The 20,622-nt window shown below is 29.4% G+C and overlaps 3 protein-coding genes, 1 long non-coding RNA gene and 1 other non-coding gene across 5 annotated transcripts; 3 read left to right on the forward strand and 2 right to left on the reverse strand.

Annotated features, from left to right (window-relative positions):
- Positions 1–5,174: 5,174 nt before the first annotated feature.
- On the forward strand, positions 5,175–7,698 carry LOC124921341. The gene is made up of 4 exons (XM_047461988.1): positions 5,175–5,631; positions 6,421–6,704; positions 6,806–7,033; positions 7,109–7,698. The coding sequence occupies exons 1-4, from the start codon at positions 5,217–5,219 to the stop codon at positions 7,574–7,576; spliced, it is 1,395 nt and encodes a 464-aa protein (XP_047317944.1). The 5' UTR covers positions 5,175–5,216; the 3' UTR covers positions 7,577–7,698.
- LOC124921340 (histone H3.2) lies at positions 7,630–8,208 on the reverse strand. Its single transcript, XM_047461987.1, has one exon. It carries the CDS (start codon positions 8,141–8,143, stop codon positions 7,733–7,735), a length of 411 nt encoding a protein of 136 aa, XP_047317943.1. The 5' UTR covers positions 8,144–8,208; the 3' UTR covers positions 7,630–7,732.
- A 1,264-nt stretch (positions 8,209–9,472) lies between these two features.
- On the reverse strand, positions 9,473–9,721 carry LOC124921342. Its single transcript, XR_007097658.1, has 2 exons — positions 9,633–9,721; positions 9,473–9,562 (listed from the first exon to the last, which is right to left on the reverse strand). It is a non-coding gene; the product is annotated as an uncharacterized LOC124921342 (long non-coding RNA).
- Positions 9,722–15,516: 5,795 nt separating this feature from the next.
- TRNAD-GUC lies at positions 15,517–15,588 on the forward strand. Its single transcript has one exon. It is a non-coding gene; the product is annotated as a tRNA-Asp (tRNA).
- Positions 15,589–17,109: 1,521 nt separating this feature from the next.
- On the forward strand, positions 17,110–19,220 carry LOC124921309 (IRK-interacting protein-like). The gene is made up of 2 exons (XM_047461945.1): positions 17,110–17,460; positions 17,552–19,220. Exons 1-2 carry the CDS (start codon positions 17,245–17,247, stop codon positions 19,055–19,057), a joined length of 1,722 nt encoding a protein of 573 aa, XP_047317901.1. The 5' UTR covers positions 17,110–17,244; the 3' UTR covers positions 19,058–19,220.
- The last annotated feature ends 1,402 nt before the right edge of the window (positions 19,221–20,622 follow it).

Raw genomic sequence — 20,622 nt, forward strand, 5'->3', positions numbered from 1 at the left:
TTAATTTTAAATTTTAAATTAATAAAAGAAAACAAAATGAAAAAAAAATCTAAGAATCTATGTGTTATTTATAGGACTTCAAGAAAATATTCAAAATAATTCTAGAAAAAAGGATTGGAAATTTATATTTCATATAGAATGGTTTGTTTTCTTGTAATAATGATGATTTTGTTGTTATCCATTCTTTTAATAATGTTATTGATTCATTTTTGATTCATAAAAGGTTAAAACATTTTATTTATGATGTTATCAAACTTTTATTTTTATATTCTTTGAATAAAAAATTTCAATGTAATATTTGTCGTCTGTAAAACTGTAAAGATTGACATTTAAAAGGAGTGAATCTAAAACACGCAAAAGTTAGAAACTTATTCATAGTGTTTTATGAAACCATATCGAGAATAGTCTATTTGAAACACATTTACATGCTTACGATTGTTGACGATTGTTTTAGGTATACATGAATTTTTCTAATTTCTAGTAATGTTTTTGTGTTTTATATACTTAAAAGTTTTTCAAATGATTAAAAATTAATTTGATATTTGTATCAAATTATTGTAACATATAATGGAACTGAAATCATAAATATATGAAAGATGTTATAGATTATTTGAATTTTTTTTTTTTAGCAATTATTAATCAAACAATTTGTGCTTATTCAACCCAACAAAATGATTTTATAGAAAAAAAACATAAACATTTAATTGAGTTTGCAAAATCTGTAACGATGGATTCTAATTTATAATATAGATTTTGACATTATGACTGCAACTTATATTATTAATAGAATTCTACCCTTATATTAAATGGAAAGAAATCGGATAATGATTATTTTAGAATGTTGGGATGTCTATGTTATGTTATGCTGTAAATGTTTTTCTAAGTTAAATTTTTTAAATAAATCTAATATATGTGTTTTCATCTGTTAATCTTTAGACAAAAAAAGGTAATTTATGACATTGATAATAGTAATGTTGTGTTTCTAGATATATTATATTTCATGAAAAATAATTCTTTTCTCAAAAATGGTTAAACATGATGAAAATATTAAAAAAAAAGTAAGTTACATTATGTACTTTATTTCTTTGACAAAAAAAAATAGATTTTACATATCATGATAATCTAGGGAATTTAATCAATATTATATTCCATAATGTGATATACAACATAATTTTGCTAATCTAAAATTTAATGTTCAATCTGAAAATTCTAAACATGAAACTGCACTTTCAAATGTTCAAAATGAAACAAATGATACATTTAGAGAAGTTCTAGATGTACTAATCCATATTTAGATGAAATATTATATAGAAAATAAAGTTAAAATAAATGTTAAATAAAAGAAAGTTTTTTACCATAGTTGTTTTATACCTAGAATATGAGAAAACTATAGATGAAAGAGTTAACTAATCTATATACAATCATACAAGGGATCTTGAATGATTTACCAAATGGTATAAAGGCCATTATATAGATGGATCTATAAAACAAAGTTAAATGTTGATTAAAATGTTAAAAATATATAAAGTGAGATTAATTACAAAGGGTTATAAAATCAAAATGATGAAATTGATTTTCATCCAGCTATGCATCAATGCTAAAAGCATGACTATAAGATTATTCTATACTTTAACATCAATAGATGGGATTTACATCAAATTAATGTGAATAATTTTTTACATGATAATTATGATAATTTTGATGAAGATTTATATATAAAGATACTAAAATGTTTTAAATCTTATTTACCAAAAACAAGTATGCAAACTTAATCTTGTACTGTTTAAACAATCATCAAGACAATGTCAATCTCATATTTTGACTATTCTCAATAACAATATTAATAGTGTTGTAAAATCCAAAAATTACCAATGTGTTTTTATTAAAACATATGAAATTGATATTGTCTGTTTATGATATTCTTTTGGTAGGGACTCTGATGATATAAAAAAAAGGATACATGATAAATTTCAGATCAATGATTTAGAAAACATTTGTGTTTAATAAAATCTAAAATTTAATATCTAATTATTTAAGATGAAAAATTAAATTAATAAATAGAAACATCCGAACTTAAAGTATTTAATATTTGAATTTGTTTGATAATATCTGAAAAACAAATACATGGAAGACTATTTTAGATTATATTATTAATTATATTAATTAATAAACTCAATATATTGAGATATATAAATAAATATATTAATTTAAAATAATTAAAATAAATATTAATATTTATTTAACTAATATATTAAATTATAATTTGTTAACGTATATATATATATATTTTATAATTAGTTAAGATATAAATATATGACGTATGAAGTTAATCTCGTAAAAATTGTTAAATAATTAATGATAAAATAAAAGAGAGAAAGTTTGTTATACTTTAATGAGCAATAAATGAAAAAATAATAAGATTTTATATATTGTAATTTATATATATAATAATGATTAATTTCAAAGTGTATGCATTTCTGAGTCGAGAGTTGTGATTTTTTGGGGGGGAAACGACTTAACGTCATTTCATTAAAAATTCCCAAAAACGAGAAAAAAAATATGAGTCTAAGAGATCATTCTAAACAGACTTAGAATGATTTTGAAGTCCTATCATTCTGAATAAAAGAAAAAACGTAAATGAACTATCTAAATACAATGTTTTCGTTTCTAATAATTTCAGTAAACAGTAAATTCCAATTCCTACTGATATTCCAATTCTGCTTCGTACTCTCCACGTTCCCGCAAGTGCGAATAAATGTGGGATGAGATGGATGGTTAGTCGAATTGAGGATAAAAAAATTTTGGGTTATATATTGTAAAATATATTAGAAAATGAGTTGTTTGACAAATTGAAGGTAATGTCTCGAGATGAGAGGTCGATTCTAAATAGATGGATAAATGTGGAAATTAGTCAAAGTGAAATTAAGGTAACGAGATAAGAGGTCAATTGGGATTGATAAATATGGAATGAGATGTATGTTTAACCGAAGTAAGAATAAGAATGTCGAGTTGTATATTATAAAATATGTGAGAAAATGACTTGTTTGATAAAGTAAAAGTAAGGTCTTTGAGAGAATAGATGTCGATTCTGATTGGTGGATAAATATATAATAAGATTATTTTTGATTAGTTGAAGTGAAAGTAAGTTAAAGAGATAGAGGTCGATTGGGAAAGAAATTGATATTGGTGGTTAAAATATGCGAGAAGATTGATTGTTTGACCGAAGTGAAAGTTGACGTCACGAGATGAGAAGTCCGATTTCAATTGATAGATAAATGTGGAATGAGATGTTTGGTCAGTTAGAGTGTTTTAAAGTCACGAGATAAAAGGTCGATTAAGCATTAATGGGTTAAAGTGAGGGTAAAAAATAGATTGATAATGTTTGAGATTTTTTATTTATCCAAAGTAAAAGTGTAAAGTCACGATATGAGAGATTCATTGAGAAAAAAATATGTGATGAGATATGTGAAAAGATGAGTTGTTTTTACATAAGTGAATAAAATGTGAAATGAGAGTTTTTTATTTTTTATTTTAATATAATATTCGTAATTTATTAACAAAAACATAAATACATATTATTATAAAAAAATTATTAAATTTATTTTATTTATATTTTTATCCGAGTTTATCAAACAAAAAATTTCCTAATTTTATTAAAATGAGTGATAAGTAGAATAAATTTGGGAAAGAAATAAGAGAAAAATAATATGATATATATTCTAACTAATTATGAGGAGTATATTATATATTAAGAAATAAATTAGAAGAGATCTTTTTTTAGATTTTTCTCTCTTACATGTAAAAAAACATTTTTAAACCATTTTAAAGTTTAGGTGTGAGTTCTTTTTTCCATATTCTTTATATTTATATATATATATATATATATATATATATATATATATAAAAGAATTAATTCTCAATAAATTAAATAAAGATTTATAAATAGAATAATAATTTATAAATAATATAATATAACGTACATTAAATAATACAGATTTGTAAAAATTAAAATTTTAATAAAAATCATTCAACAATTATGCAATTTTTTTTAAATTGACTCCAAAGACGAACTGATGTGAGTTCCATAATGATGAGTGATAAAAGAGAATAAGCCGAACAAACCACTAAACGGTGTCGGAGAAATGTCTACTCAAAATTCTGAGCGATAGTAAAATTTGTCTTTGTCCAAGGATTGATAAATAACACCGAAAAAGTTTTGTTTTGACAATAACCGGTCATCTAGCAATATTATTAAAATAGTAAAAAATTAATAAAAATTATTTGAGGAAAGAGTTTTCAGATGAAAAACAAATTTAAAAAATTCTTTATTAAAAAATAAAAATAACTTCAGATCCGATAACATAATTTTTATAAAGAATGAGATGGACACAAACTCGATAAATGATAATCAACGCGATTAAAGGGTATAAGCAACATACGATTCACCAAAGATATAGAATATTATTCGGATTACAAAAATTCGAGACGATAAATCTGATACAACTAAATAAAATATTGTACCGAACAAACACAATAATACCTTTTTGTTTGGAAAAACACAATAACAACTTAAATCTAATGGAAAAATTAGTCTTTAGAACCCTACAAGAATATAGTGAATCAGATATTTTTATAACAATTTGACGGTTTAAGTTGATTTAAATGTTGAGATAGTTATCCTCGTATATCTGCTTTAACTTATTTCTCTTTTCCCTGCATAAAAAAAATCTTATTAGTTTGAAACAAATATATTATTAGTAAAAAAATAATCAATTAAACTACAAACATAAGAAATAAAATTTTGCATTTCTTTTATTACTTTTGATTTTATTTTATGAAAGTTAGAAAGTATTGGAATAGATCATAAAAAAAGTAAACACGTAAAAAAAAATTATTATTATTATTATTACTTTCTCTTTTCCTTCATTTGAGATGGTATTGAAAAGTCTATTAATAGTAACATATTATGAAAATCTTAGAATTATCTAAAATAAAAAATATATTTCTTTTTCAATAAATTTAAAATAAACAGTCAAAATCAAAATATTATACAATAATGAAGGGAAACTTGCAAATGATCTGAAAAGATAAACAAATACGACTGACTATTTAGCCTTTAATATTTGGATTTAAGTTTATTTATTTATTTATTTATTTTAATTTTCCGTGCCTCTTTCTCTCTCTTTCTCTCCGGTCTAGACCTGAATTTCTGAAAAATGCCCATGGCCGCCTTGGATCGGTCCAACTCTTCAAGATCGAATTCCGCGTCTGTACTATCTATCGAATGCCTAAGAGGTGGTTCCAAGGCCGACGAATGGACCGGCGATATGCTCCAGACCGGAGATATCGTCGAAGAGCTCCGGATCGGAAGAGGTTACGCCACGGTTCGTTCGCCTTTCAAGCACGGTCGGACCGCCGTTCAGAAGATTCTACACGGTTCATTCAAGGATAAAGAGACATCGATCCTGGTCCGAGTCAGGCGAGGGTCCGACACCTATGCAGAACTCCAAGCCTGTATTGTCCCGAACGAATCGGCTGGGAGGAAACAGTATATGCTCCGAGCCATCGACGACCCGAATTACGCCGTCGGTTTTTTTGACCGAACCGAGGCTGAGTGCATTGCCCTTCAAGGTCAAACTCTTTCTCTTAATGTTGACTTTGTAAATTTAATTTTCATAAATATCATACCTACTTGCTATGCCCATAGATAAATAGGCCCCATATTATGACTTTTCTTCATGACATTTTAATTACATATATATTAGTTATGATGGTTAAATGAGATTAATTAGGATTATGGTTAATATGCTAATTTTGATTTATCATACTAATTTTGTTTACTTAATTTCTCCTATTAAACATCCTTCTTCAAGTTGTTGTATGGTGGATTAATATAAATTATGATTTTTTTTATCAAATAAGTAATTCATATGAAAAGTGGGTTGTTATAATAAGGTTTTTATGAATTTATATAATATATAACACAATTCTGAAACTAATTTTTATTTTTATATAATTTATTTTATCAAACTTCACTATCACTTAATTATATTTATCAATAAACCCATTTATTATTTATTTATTTTTAAATTTAATAATCCCCAATTGTCAAATTTGTCTTCTTATTAGAAGTTGATGTCTATGATTTGGAAGGTGCTTTATACCTAATTTTGGTTGGTTATCCATATTATATTAGTGTAATTATTTACAAATACAAAATTTAGATTTTCTAGAAGTTTTGAATTTTGTTCTTCATTGTAAAATTAAAATTAAGATGAGAATGTATTTGTGTTGATTTTTTTTAACTTGTAATAATGTAACTCGAATTTATTCTCTAGTGCTAGAATATGACCATGTTTTTTTTTTTAGATCAAAAGTTTTTAGTGAGAATCGAAACTAAGAGTTGATATTTTTGTATAGGGACAAGGAAGGCTCGGCTAGAAAACGCTTTAGCCAGGGCTGAACTTCAAGACGGGTATGTTCCATTTGGGTGGGAAAGGAAAATGCAAGAAATGTTAATGGTTCCAGGCTCGAGTTGCTTTCTATCGATGATGTTTCTTCCGAAAGCAGCAGATAAAACTGCCTCCCGATACAATGACCTCGAGGACACACTGGCCAGAGCCAATGCCTGGCTCAACGCGTCCCAAGCCACCGGAGTCCCTCTTGTCTTTATGAACATCCAAACTGAATCCTTACTAACCAAGGTAGGTAGTACTATATTTGCATGCATGTCAAACCAAAAACTGTCCAATAGCCACATATTTAGCATTCCTCAACTGAAAATTGCAACATGTGTTCGTTTCAGATATCTGGAGAGACTGCATCTTCAACTGTGACCGCAGGTTCATTATCAGATTTATCCAACCTCGCCAATGCTAGCCTATACGGCTTCGAGGATTACCATGGAGTTGACATTGGAGTTGTTAGAGCTGTTCGTCTCTGGTACTCACCTCTCGGAGGAGAAATGTCAATCGAGATCAAACTCAAAGATGGAGACACCAAGCTTGGATTCGCCATTAGTCGAACCGAAGAGGTCTATTACATAAAAAAATTCTCATATTTCAATAAACCATGAAAACCCAATTCAAATCTTTCAATTTTGGTGCAGGGTTTCATCTACATATCTTCAGTAATAGAAGGGGATGAAAAGGCTGCATCAGTAAGATCAGGACTAAACCATCTCTACAAAGAAGCAATGAGAGCAAACAAACGTCTAGTTATTTCTAGGGTTTGCAACCAAAAGGTTCTACCTTGGTTAGTTTCTCAAACAGGGGCAATCAGATGTTTTGATACAGTTTCCCTTAGCCAAAAACTATCCTTACACAAACACGCAAAAGCTCCAATTACACTCCATGTTTTCTTGTGGGATCAATCTCTAGCATCCACAACCATGGTTGGCCCTGCACCAATTACATTGATGCCAGTGGAGACCCAAACAGATCAACCAATTGCAAACAATAATCAAGTAACTGATGGGAGTGAAAGCTCGGATTCTGAGAACAGAATCGAGAGGGATACAGCCGGTGAATTCTCTTTTAGGTTTCGTGACTTTGCAGTTCCAAATAAATGGATTTAGTTTTGTATAAACAATATCATTCTTGAAAACTTCATGTAAATAAATTATAGATCTGAAAACGGAGATGTATATTGAACAAATTTCCTTCAAATCGTACTGAATAGAAACTAACTGATGAACAATAGAACAGAACAATTAGGTTTAGGTCAAGTAATTCTAAGCCCTCTCACCACGAATCCTACGAGCAAGCTGGATATCCTTAGGCATGATTGTGACACGTTTAGCGTGAATAGCGCAGAGATTCGTATCTTCAAAGAGTCCAACAAGGTAAGCTTCAGCTGCTTCCTGAAGCGCGGCAACAGCAGAGCTCTGGAAACGTAGATCTGTCTTGAAATCTTGAGCGATCTCACGAACTAACCTTTGAAATGGAAGCTTACGAATAAGAAGCTCGGTACTCTTCTGATACTTGCGGATCTCTCTGAGAGCGACGGTTCCAGGACGGAATCTATGCGGCTTCTTGACTCCTCCTGTGGCCGGAGCTGATTTCCTGGCGGCCTTCGTTGCTAACTGCTTCCTTGGAGCTTTTCCTCCGGTGGATTTTCTCGCCGTCTGCTTGGTTCTGGCCATGGCAGATGATTGTTAGTGAATTGAAGAGAAATAGATGAATTGAAGATATGAGTGTGAATTGAAATTGGGATATGGAGGAGGCTATTTGTATTGAAATTTAGGGCGGGAGGGAGATTTTGAGGGTTCTTGGCGGCGATTTGAAAATATGGATTGCGATCCGCGTGGTGTTGGATTAGCCAATCAGAAGGTTTAGATTTTATGTGGCGAATGTTTAATTGGGGACGTTGGATTAGATTAATCTGACGATCAGATTTTGTGTGCATTTATTGCATTGGAAAAAGTAGCACATATACAAACTCTAACAGTTTAATAATCAAATCAGTATATATATATCTTGATATTTTACAAACTTACTTTTTTTAAAACAAAAAATTATTATTTAAAAAAACTAGAATGAACTCTATATTAGCTTTGTTTGATTAATTTTACGGTTGAATAAACTGAAATCATTTTTTATTCTTTGAGTTATGGTTTAGAATCCAAATAAGAAAAGAGATTTTTGAATATTGAAAATAAAATCACAATATTATTTCACTAGAAAACTTCTGTTTTTTTACTTTCATAGTATAAAATTACAATAGACCTTAAACTTTGTATTAATACACAAAAACACATTAAATTTTCTAAACACTATGTTATGATCTTTACATCCCTCCTCAAAGATGAATGTCTCTAAAGGCATCTCCAACGATTACGCATAATGGATTTTGCGTGCCCATTTCTCCTCCAACCATACGGCAAAAAAATCGCATTATGCATTTCGGTCATGTCTCTCCTCCGGCCAAAGGCATATATAAGTAGAAAATGTTCATCTTCAGCGTTTTGGCCATTTTTCAAAAATGGCCATTAGATTATATTTTTTTTAATAACTTTATATTTCTTTATATGTAAATTAATCCTTCAAAATTATATTTTTTTACTTTTAAAATAAAATGTTATAATATTTTTTAAATGTATAATTAAATCATTAAATTTATTACACTTGAAGTCTTGTTGTATTTTTTACTCTTTTTCAACTCATAACGTTTATTTTGTATATGGTCATTTGTCATTTTAATTCATTCAACAATTTTTTTTTTTGTTTCTTGTATTTTATTTATGGTCAATGATGTATTAACATCATTTTTCCTTTTCAATTTTGTTTTTTTCACTCCGATAGATCTTTTGGATTGAGAACCAGTGTTTGAATCTTCCAAGTTAAGAGAAAATGAGGAGATTACCGGGGAATGCTTGTCCAATAGAATTTGGAGTTAGATTTTCTGACTCGGAAGAGGCATAGTTAACAAATTGATTTCTCTTAGTACTTGTGGAACAATCTTTAAATTTTTCAAAATTTTTAACAATGTTCCACACATGATCGAACTTCCAACCTGCTTTGAACTTATAATCTTTCGTGAATAACACTTTAGCTTTGAGCATCTGTAAAGTTCAAATAATTAAATACAAAATGTATAAGTAATAATATATCAAATAATATGTTAATATTCACAATATCTTCATTTGAAGCACCACTTTGATGCATATTCTCAATTTGTTTTATGCATGCATTAAGTCTTCTTGTTGCTTTTTGAATAGTGTATAGTTGGGCTTGCATAGACCTTTCGGTACGAATTTCCCAATACTCCAGCCTCTCTCCATTGAAAGCTTCTTTAATATGAGACCATAATCGGTCATTTGTTTGATTAATTCTAATAATTGGGTCCTTAGAAATTTCGATATAAACCCGACATAAGAAGATATCCTCATCTAGGTTATAGGTTGCTGATCGGACAAACATTCTTAACAATGGATGAAGGTAAATATGTATTCAATTCAGTTCAAATGGTAAGATGTAGTGAATTATATGTTACCCTCCATGTCAATATATAGGTAAAATCCTAACACCTACCATGCTTATTACATTGAATTGGAAATGACCACACACTAAACTAATTAAAATGACCATACATTGAAAAGTTTGTCATATTTATCCACATAAATTAATTGAAATGGCCATATAATAAAAAGTTTGTCCTATTTCATCACTCAAATTAATTGAAATGACCATACAATAAATTTGTTGTCATATTTCTCTACATAAATTAATTGAAATGAACATACAAAGAAAAGTTTGTCTTATTTATTCACATAAATTAATTGAAATGACCATATAATGAAAATTTTGTCTTATTTCTTCACTCAAATTAATTGAAATGACCATACAATGAAAAGTTTGTCATATTTCTCCACATAAATTAATTAAAATAATCCTACAATGACAATTTTGTCATATTTCCTCGCTCAAATTAATTGAAATGACCATACAATGAAAATTTTATCATATTTCTCCACATAAATTAATTGAAATGACCATAAAATAAAAGTTTGTCTTATTTCTTCACTCAAATTAATTGAAATGACCATACACTTAAAATTTTGTTATATTTCTCCACTCAAATTAATTGAAATGACCATACAATGAAAATTTTGTCATATTTCTCCACTCAAATTAATTGAAATGACCATAGAATGAAAATTTTGTCGAAATATGGGATATAATTTCCACGACTTTTAAAATTTGTCGAAATGTGTAAAATTTTGATGATTTCATTATTTGTCGAAAATATAGTTTCAATAATTTTTATATTTTTTCAAATATGAGATTTAGTTTCAACGATTTTTAAAATTTGTCAAAATTTAAAACACAATTTTGATGATTTCATTATTTGTCGAAAATATAGTTTCGATTTTTATATTTATCGGAGAGACAGTTACAATAAATGTAAATGTGGAAATATGAGATAAAGTATGAAAATATAATTAATAAATATTAAATTAATTACAATGCATATAGACGGTTCATTCAATTATAATATTGATGTTCAGTTATATAAAATATTAAATTAAATATTGTGCATACACAGGCTCATTCAATCATAATTAATTTCATCTTTCTCTCTTTTGAAACAATTATTCTCGTTTTCATCTTTCTCTCATTTGAACCTCAAAATCCATTACTCTATTACTCTTTGTAGATGATGCTACATTATTAAAATTATACAATTTCTCGTCTGATCTCTTATTGTCCGATCAATTGTCATTTGTTGTCGCCGCCATAGTGAAAAAGACAATAATTTTGAGCTCTCCATCTCGACGAGAATGAATAGGTTTACTCTTCTCTCTATTTATCTCTTATTAGGTTTTGATTGATTAGATCTATTATGAGGCTCGCACAGAGACGGTAGGGTTTAAAATGGTGGTTGCCCTGTTTCTTGAGAAGACGATCTTTCTGATTATTTTATTATAATCTTCTTGTTGTTAGGTATGTTTCTTTGTTTTGACTTTTGTGAAAGAATTCTATATAATTTCTACATATTTGAATCTTTAACGTCTACAAAACAATATTTCAAAAACAATATTTCAATGGAATTAGGGTTACTCGTAGAATTTGTTTCTTTTGTGGTTGTTGATGATTAATTCTATCCTCTTGTGCAATGTTTGTATCTTATTGCTTGAAGAAAATAAACATTTATTGCTTCAATTCATGTTTAATCTTTTTATATAGGCATGATGAAAATATTTCAGAAAACATATTAAAAGAAGGACGGTTCTTGGAGTGGTCCACGAGCATCCATATCTATGGTAAGTAACCATTTTCTATTTTGATATTAATTTATATTTTAATTAAATTTTTAAGTGATGATTTAAAATATATATAAAAAAGATTACAAGTTAAGTCATAGATGGTGTAAAAGAAAATTTGTCTATTTGCTTTCCTATTTTTTAAATTGATAAGTTTAAATACAACTCATTTAGCCAAACCTGTCCAGATATGATAAATATGTGATTTTCTTTTAAATGTTTAAAATTTTGTATTAATAAAGTTTTTGCCGAGTATTATTTTTCTTTGCCGATCCTTTATGATTTAATTCTATTAGCTCTGATTTTGTGCTTTGTTTACTATATGTGAATGCATTTTTTAACCTATAGATATTTGAGATAGTGATGACAATGTTTCTGGCTGAAGGATAAATGAAATTTTCTTCCATGTTGGCTACTTTTTGTGCATATCTAATGCAAACGCTAGTAGATTATAAATAACGAGCTGAACCATTATGTTTTAGTCATATTAACTATGAGTTTTGTACTTTTCTTACTCTATGTGAATGAATTTGTTGTATGTGAATGAATTTGTTAACTTGTAGTTATGACTTGTTTCTAATTATTTTCATCACCAGTTATTGCTACCATTAAAAAAAAATTATTTACACAAACAAATTTGTTTCTACATGATAATTTTATTCGTTTTCAACAAAGTCAAAATGATCCAGATGCTAGTGAAGCTGTGAAGAACTCCACTCTGGATGAGTTATGGGTATTATCAGTCGGTGGCCCCAAAAGAGAGGGGATATTTAGAATGGGAAAAGATGAAAAATATTGTTTATACAAAAAACAATCATCATCTTCTCAAGTTTCACAAGAGATTACAATATTAAAAGATGAGATCAAAGAATTGCAGCTTAAAGTGCAAGAAAAGGATAAAAAATTTTGAAGAATATGAAGTCATATTGCAAGAGAGAGATGAAATCATTCTTGAACTTCGTGATAACGTTCTTGAATTCACACGTCGACAAAATGAAACCCATGCAAAGATGGATGCATTTATGAAGACATTTTCTAATAGATATTGATAATTTGTTTTTGTAATATTTTGAATATATATATATATATATATATATATATATATATATATATATGCTAGATTGATTAAAAATTTATTAAGTTGTTATGTTCTTTAGAATTTGTAATTAGTGTCATTCTAATTTTATTTATCTATATATGTTTTGAAAAAATATTTTTTAATTCATTTTAAAATAAATGTAATTTTAATATTTTTTTGTAATTTTGTCACAAAATCCATCACTAATAATTTGTCGTAAAAAAATAACATTACAAATGATTTGTCACAAAATATTGTTATAATGATTAATCACAAAATATCGTCACAAACTATTCGCCACAAAATATCGTGACAAATTATTCGTCACAAAATATCGTTACAAATGATTTGTCATAGTATATTATCACAAACAATTGGTCAGAAAATATCGTCACAAACGAATGATTGCAAAATACAGTCAAAAAATATTCGTCGGTATTCAACATCCCAAATATAAATGCAAAAATCGTCACCCTATTAGCGAGGATCTATTTAGCGTATTTTGTTTTATGTCACAATATTCGTCGTTAATGTTGTTTTCGTCAATAATTTTGTCAAAAATTGATGTCACAAAGTCATCAATTTTTTGTAGTGGACAATAACGGTAATTTATGAACTGTTAAATTTTGTGGAAGAGGTTGAATCTTCTGATATTTGTTCTTCAAAGTAGGTAAATTGTGTGTTTGCAACATTCACAATATTAGTTGAGGTATTAGAATTTTTTACTTTTAGATCACGATTATCTTTCCACCATTCAGGATAACCTATAATTTTAAAACAACCCTCTTGTATATTACCTTCTGTAATGCAATATTAGCAATATAAAGAAGAATCTTCTTTTGAATCTTTGTATGTCTTGTTATTACCTCCTCTACTTATTCTATTTCTTGTTGCATCTTTTCATTTTTTTTGTTCAAAATTATCTTTCATTGTCATAGCAAAATGTTCACTTTGATCATTAATCAAAATTTGGACTTCTCTTTGTCTTTCTATACTCTGCAGCATCGCATATACCCTATTTATGTTAGGTTTATGATCAATGAGTAATATATGTTGTCTAGCATTATCGTAATACTCATTTAATACAATTAAAAACTAACAATTTATTGGCTGTATCAAGTTGTATCACTAATTGGTCGTTCTACAACAACAAGTTGTTTTTGGATCACAGTCACAAGAAGGCAATGGTTCTAGTACTAACAACTCATCCCATAACTTTTTTTAGTTTAGAAAAATATTTTTCAAGATTAAGTGTACCTTGTCTAAGGTTTCTCATAGCCCTTTGAATCTGAAATGATTGTGGTACATTGCTCTCTTGTTTTTTTTATGTCTTTCCATAGATGTTGTCGTGGTTTAAAAATAATTTGCATTAATTTCGTCTGATACTTTATTTAGAATCCAAGATCTTACTAAACAGTACATCTTTCTTCATCTATCAAATTTTTCAGCAACTTTTGAAACAACCAATGTAACATCATTAAATCATAATTTCGATTTTTCTTTCGATTTTTCTTTAAGAGCTATAATGATACCGTTGCTCCATCCAATGTAATTTGTGCCATTGAATATCGTGGTACATATTATAGCCCTTGTGTTGTCTGAGTTCCGAATCGTCAATGAATCATTATTATATTGTTTCCTTCCGGCCATTCTTTGATCGAGTAGCGAATAATCAGTAGACGATGAAGGACGTACTATCGTTGGACGTTTCTTCTATATCTCTAGTTTGTGAATAATTGGTTGATGACGAAGAATCATTGTTGAACGTCTCTTTTTTATCTTCAATTCTTGATCTTCAACGTTTTCCAGTTTTAATACCATGAAATTGTTTATGATTCTTTGATTTAGGGTTTAGAACCCAAATAAGAAAAGATATTCTTGAAAATATAAAATAAAATCATGATATTATTTCATTAGAAAACTTCCTTTTTATAGAGGGATAGGAATAAAATTATAATAGTCTTTGAACATTGTATTAATAAAAATAAAAATAAAAAAATACATTAAACTTTCTAAACATTATTTTATAATTCTTACTCAAACTAGGAGTTTGTTCTGATTGAGTTATTTGATTAACCTGGAGAAAGAAAAAAATAATGATGGTTGATAATTTTAAGGAAATAATTATTATTTTTAGTAATTTTTTTTAAAGGTATTGATTTATATAAATAAAATAAAAATATTTTAGTATTTAATAATGAATTGAATATGATGAATGAGTGTAAATTGAAATGATGTTTGATTAAAATAACACAAACCAAACCGAACAAGGCCTATGTTTTTTTCAAGAAAGTATGAATGCGAGAAAAATAGAAGATTCATATCGGTGAAAAATAAATATAAAATAATGATTCTAAAATTTATAAATTTAAAAAAATATATACAATCAGAAACAATCTTTAAGTGATGCAACATAGTTAGAGTATAGTCACATAAACTAAATATTTATTTATGTAAGATTTCATCAAATTCACCTAAACCTTTATAAAACAACTAAGTTAAATTGTGTTTTTCAATTTTGAAGTTAAAATATTATAAATATCTATTATTATTTAAAAATAATAAAAAGACTAGAAGAAATTACATACTTTCTTAAGTCCACAACTCTATGTGACAACAACTTAACAAAATACTCCAGTATAGATAGCTTTGTTTAAAATAATTATATCACCAAGTCGTTGTAGTATAGTGGTAAGTATTCCCGCCTGTCACGCGGGTGACCCGGGTTCGATCCCCGGCAACGGCGATTAGTCTTTTTTTTACTGAATTTTTAATTCCTTTAACCCATAATTTTCTTAGCTTATAATCCTGTCATTAATCATGTTTATAAACAAAATGTAGCTAGACTCTTAATCAAACATGGGTAAACAAATATTCATTTCCATAAAATGTTGTTAATTGGCCATAATTAATAACCTGATAGGCCAAGAATTCAAATATCTACTATGTTAAAAATGAAATTAATAAACCTTGTGATGAAGTGAAAAATGAGACATGTGATGACTCATTTTATTTGTTTTGCTTGCTTGCCTGCCTTGTAGGTTCCGCCATTGGATTTGACTAATTAAAACTGGGTTGGGAAGAGATCGAGAAAGAGAGGTTCCAATAACACTCTGAAAGCAACCAGCAGGAATGACAGTTGGACAATACTAAAATATTTTTCATTTTTTGAAACTAGCTAGTTTATTATTTAATAAAATATCCACTGACAGATAGATCATCAAAAGTTGCATACAAATATTCTATTTTCACTACAAAACACTTGCTACAATACAATCCTATACACATTATTTCACTTCATTACTTGTAATAGATTCCATTTCCCATACTTATATTCAGTCCTACATTCTTTTGTTTCACTATATACATTTTATTGTTTCATAACTCTAACTCAAATAATATAAATAGTTTTTACTTAAAGTAGTTTCAAATGGGATCATGGGTCAAATTCAATAAACAAAAATATGGGATTTACTTGATTTTTATTTAATTTTTGAAGCCACATACAAAAGTATTTGATTTTGCATGTGGAGGTTAATAAAAACCCCAGCTTGCTTTATGGGGAAGTAGTGGGTTTGCTTACAGATTTATAAATAAATATATATATGATGCATAAAATGTTTGTTATAGTATGGTTTGATCTCAAGTTGATTTATTTGATTAAAAAAATCAACATAACTGGTTCTCTTTCTCAATTTGTTAATTTATTATGTACATTAATTGTTATAATTGATTAATTAAAACACTAAGAATATATTCTCAACTAACTGTTCTTCAAACTTCAATATAATAATATTATTAATAATTTTAAACACACATTGTACAGCTCACAAGATCCATATTTAACTACCAATGGGTGAGGTATTGATTTTTTTTACTAGGTTTTATTTAGTGAGATCAATATGATGTTATTTACACATAAAAGTCAAATAAAGTTAAAAACTATTTTTATAATGGAACAAAAAAATTAAGAGTCTTTATATATAATTTTCTATCTTCAAAGAAAGTAAATTTGATAACTAGGAAGATGGGTTTTTATTATTAGGGCTTGTAGATTATTTATGATATCAATTATTACTTTGGTGAATCTTATTATTTAAATTATTCAAACAGTTTGATTATGATTTATTACATACAAATTAAATTTCCATTTCTAGATAAGGTTTTGCTGGTGCACCATGGACATGGACATTTTGGTAAATTCAGTTTGGGATTCCTTTTCATAGAGTAAAAACCACTCCATCAATCATATCTTCTTCTTCCTCCCTCTTTCTCTGCTGTTTCATCACATGCGTTCACTAAGAACAAAAAAACAATTCATTCTCTGGTTTACCCTTTTGGATCTATCATCTCATCTGCAAAGAGAATCCAGGAATCAATCCTCTGTGTTTTGTCTCTGTTGATGGCTGCCACAACAACCGATGGAAACGAGATTAGCAGGGAAGAGGTTCAAGCAGCCATTGCAAAGGCAGTAGAGCTCAGAGCTCTTCATGCTGTTCTTATGCAAGGAGGGAACATGAACATGAACATGAACATGAACATCTCCAACCTCAGATTGCCGGCTGCCGCACACCATGCTCCCCAATTCTCCGGCCATGATTACCCTGTTTTCACTCCGGTGAGTATTGAATTCTGGGTTCTCCTTTTTAATATGATTTCATTTCATTCTATGTTCTTGAAATCAATAAATTTGTGAACTTTGATGACAGAGTTATGAAGAAGATGCTCCATGGCCGACATGTTACCAGCAACTACAATTGGAGAACAGCTCAACAGTTTCAGATTGTTGGAATGATTATGTTAACGGGAAGAAGACTGTTAATAGTCATGATGATCCAATCATCAATTCCTATTGCAAGACAGTGGATTCGTTTTCAATTAAGAAATCATTGCCATCTGATGATCACAATTCTATTGCCAATTCCACTGTAATAATATCTCCCAGCCATAGCCGCAGCCGCAGCCAGGATTTCTGCAAGCACACAAACAGGAGGAATTCCTGCAACAAATGCAATCCGGCTATTATTTCCATTGAGACAGATAGTTCGGCCAAGAAAGTCAAGAGCTCCAAATCCGTCGTGCCATTGATAGAATCCCATTCTTCAGTCCAAACCCATCAAAAGAATCGCGGGATCAATTTCTCGTGGCTGCGCTTGAAGAAGAAGAAAAACAAGATCGAAGAAACTACCTCACCGAACAGAACGACAGCAGAATCGGACAGGGTTTCTCAGATATCGAAGGAAACGGAGATAGTGTCAATTGAGATGTTAAAGAAGGAGCTTGTAGAAGCTCAAGAGAGTCGGGCAACCGCCTTACAAGAAGTTTCCGGAATGAAATCGTCGCTGGAAGAGCTGAAATTGAAATTGGAATACTTGGAAACATACTGTGAGGAACTCAAGCAAGCTCTAAAACAAGCGATCCAAACCCAATCATCGAATGAATCTAATAAGCTCGATTCTCTTCCCGAAAGAGGAGAATCTCTTCCCGTTATGCCCGTTAGCGACGAAGTTATGGTGGAGGGATTTTTGCAGATAGTATCCGAAACAAGATCATCGGTGAAGCAATTCTGCAAGACTCTGATAACCCAAATCGACGAAACAGATCATAATTTAACCGAAAGTCTCAATAGTCTTCTAAAACCATACAAACTAAGTCTAGATTCAAAGTTTTCAAAGGCAGTTCTTTACCATCTAGTTGCCATCATAAACCAGGCACTATTCCAAGATTTCGAGAACTCTATATTCCAAAAGAACGGATGCCCAAAATTCTTGGATCCGAACGAAGACCAACAATCCCAATTCGCGTCGTTTGTGGGTCTGAGAAACCTGAGCTGGAATGAGGTTCTGAGGAAAGGGACGAAGTTCTACAGTGAAGAGTTCAGCAGATTCTGCGACCAGAAGATGAGTGGGATCATAAGTGGGTTGAGTTGGACGAGGCCATGGCCGGAGCAGATGTTGCAGTCGTTCTTTGTAGCGGGGAAGTGCGTTTGGTTGCTTCATTTGCTGGCGTTCTCGTTTAGCCCTCCAATTGGGATATTGAGGGTTGAGGAGAATAGAGGTTTTGATCCACATTACATGGAGGATTTGTTTATGGAGAAAAGGAGATCGAATGGGCCTTACAGAGTCAAGGCTATGGCCATGCCTGGGTTTTATGTGCAGGATAGGGTTCTTAAGTGTAAAGTTATTTGCAGGTATAATAATAAATCAATCACATAGCAATAATAATATCATAATTCCCTTTTATGCTTCTTTTCTTAATATGATTAATTAGTATTTTAGCTAGGGAGAATTATATATTCTAATGCTTGTTTATGTGATGAATGAATTGCTTTTTGTATAATGTTGGATGTTATGAGATGAGGGTCTATTTGTTTAGAGACATTAGTAATTGGATTGACTGCAATTTTGACTTATTCTTTAGCTTTACAACTTTATCAAGTAATCAAACTCAATATTTTAACTTGGGTCTAACTATGGTTACTTAATTGACTCTCATGAGTTGGATTTTTTTAAAATAAATATGTTTCTTGTCCATTTTTTTAATCTATTAGTGGTATGAAGGAGTTTAAGACTTGTACAAATTATTGGCACACTAGATTAATATTGTATTGTTTGTGTTAGTTTTTATACTTAAAAAAAGAGTTAAATGTGATAAATATTGATTAAAAACAAAACTTCCACTTTAATATTTCAACTTTTTTTTAGTTGTAAAGTCTGATTTTTTCAATTATTTAGAAATTGATTAGATTTGACCATAATATATCATTTTTTATTGTATCCAAAATTTTATATACAATTTATATTCAACTAATAGGGTGTTTTTTGTTCCGATGTATCTAGAGATGAACGAGTAGCTTAGCGGTTTCATTCATAATACTATTATTATGATGCTTTATGAGATTCGTTCAAGAAAGTAACAGAGTCTGTCGGAAAATTAATCGTTCTTTTTGAGGATTTACGAGCTTAATAACTTATTAAGTATTGTTTTTATTATTTTTTATTTGTTATTTTCATGTCATTTTTTATCATTGTGCTTAAACAATTTTTATTTTATTTTAAATATATATGGACCTTCTAAAAAAAATAAAAAATTAGGTTAGAATAAGCTAAATGAAGAAAAAGAAAGAATTAATTATTAGAGAAATAATTATTTAAAACTAATTGATTAAAATGAACTTAGGTAAATAAAATTAAGTTTAATCAATGCGACATAGTTTTGATGATGAATTTATAAATGAATAAAACTAAGTTGTGTAAATATTTATGCGCAGATACAACTCAAGAAGCGCAAGCAGACGTCTCAAACTGAGAAAGCGTGAGTAAACGTCTCATTTCAAGAAGACGTCCTGGTCTCAAAAAGCGCGATCAGACGTCTCACTTCAATTAGACGTCTCAAACTGAGGAAGTGCAAATAGACGTCTCACCACGAGCAAACGCCTTGCTTCAACAGTAATATGAAGAAGCGCGAGCAGACGCATTGCTTTAACAGCAGTCTGAAGAAGCGCAAGAAGACGTCTCAAGCTGAGGAAGCGCGAGTAGACGTCTCACTACGAGCAAACATCTCATTTCAAGCAGACGTCCTAGTCTCAAGAAGCGCAATCAAAAGTCTCAAGATGAGGAAGCGCGAGTAGTCGTCTCACCGCGAGCAGACACCTTGCTTCAGTAGTAGTATGAAGAAGCGCGAGTAGTCGTCTCACCGCGAGTAGACACCTTGCTTCAGTAGTAGTATGAAGAAGCGCGACCAGCAGCATTGCTTCATCAGTCGTCTGAAGAAGTGCTCT

This window comes from Impatiens glandulifera, chromosome 1, assembly GCF_907164915.1.
Source record: "Impatiens glandulifera chromosome 1, dImpGla2.1, whole genome shotgun sequence".
NCBI classification, from domain to species: domain Eukaryota; kingdom Viridiplantae; phylum Streptophyta; class Magnoliopsida; order Ericales; family Balsaminaceae; genus Impatiens; species Impatiens glandulifera.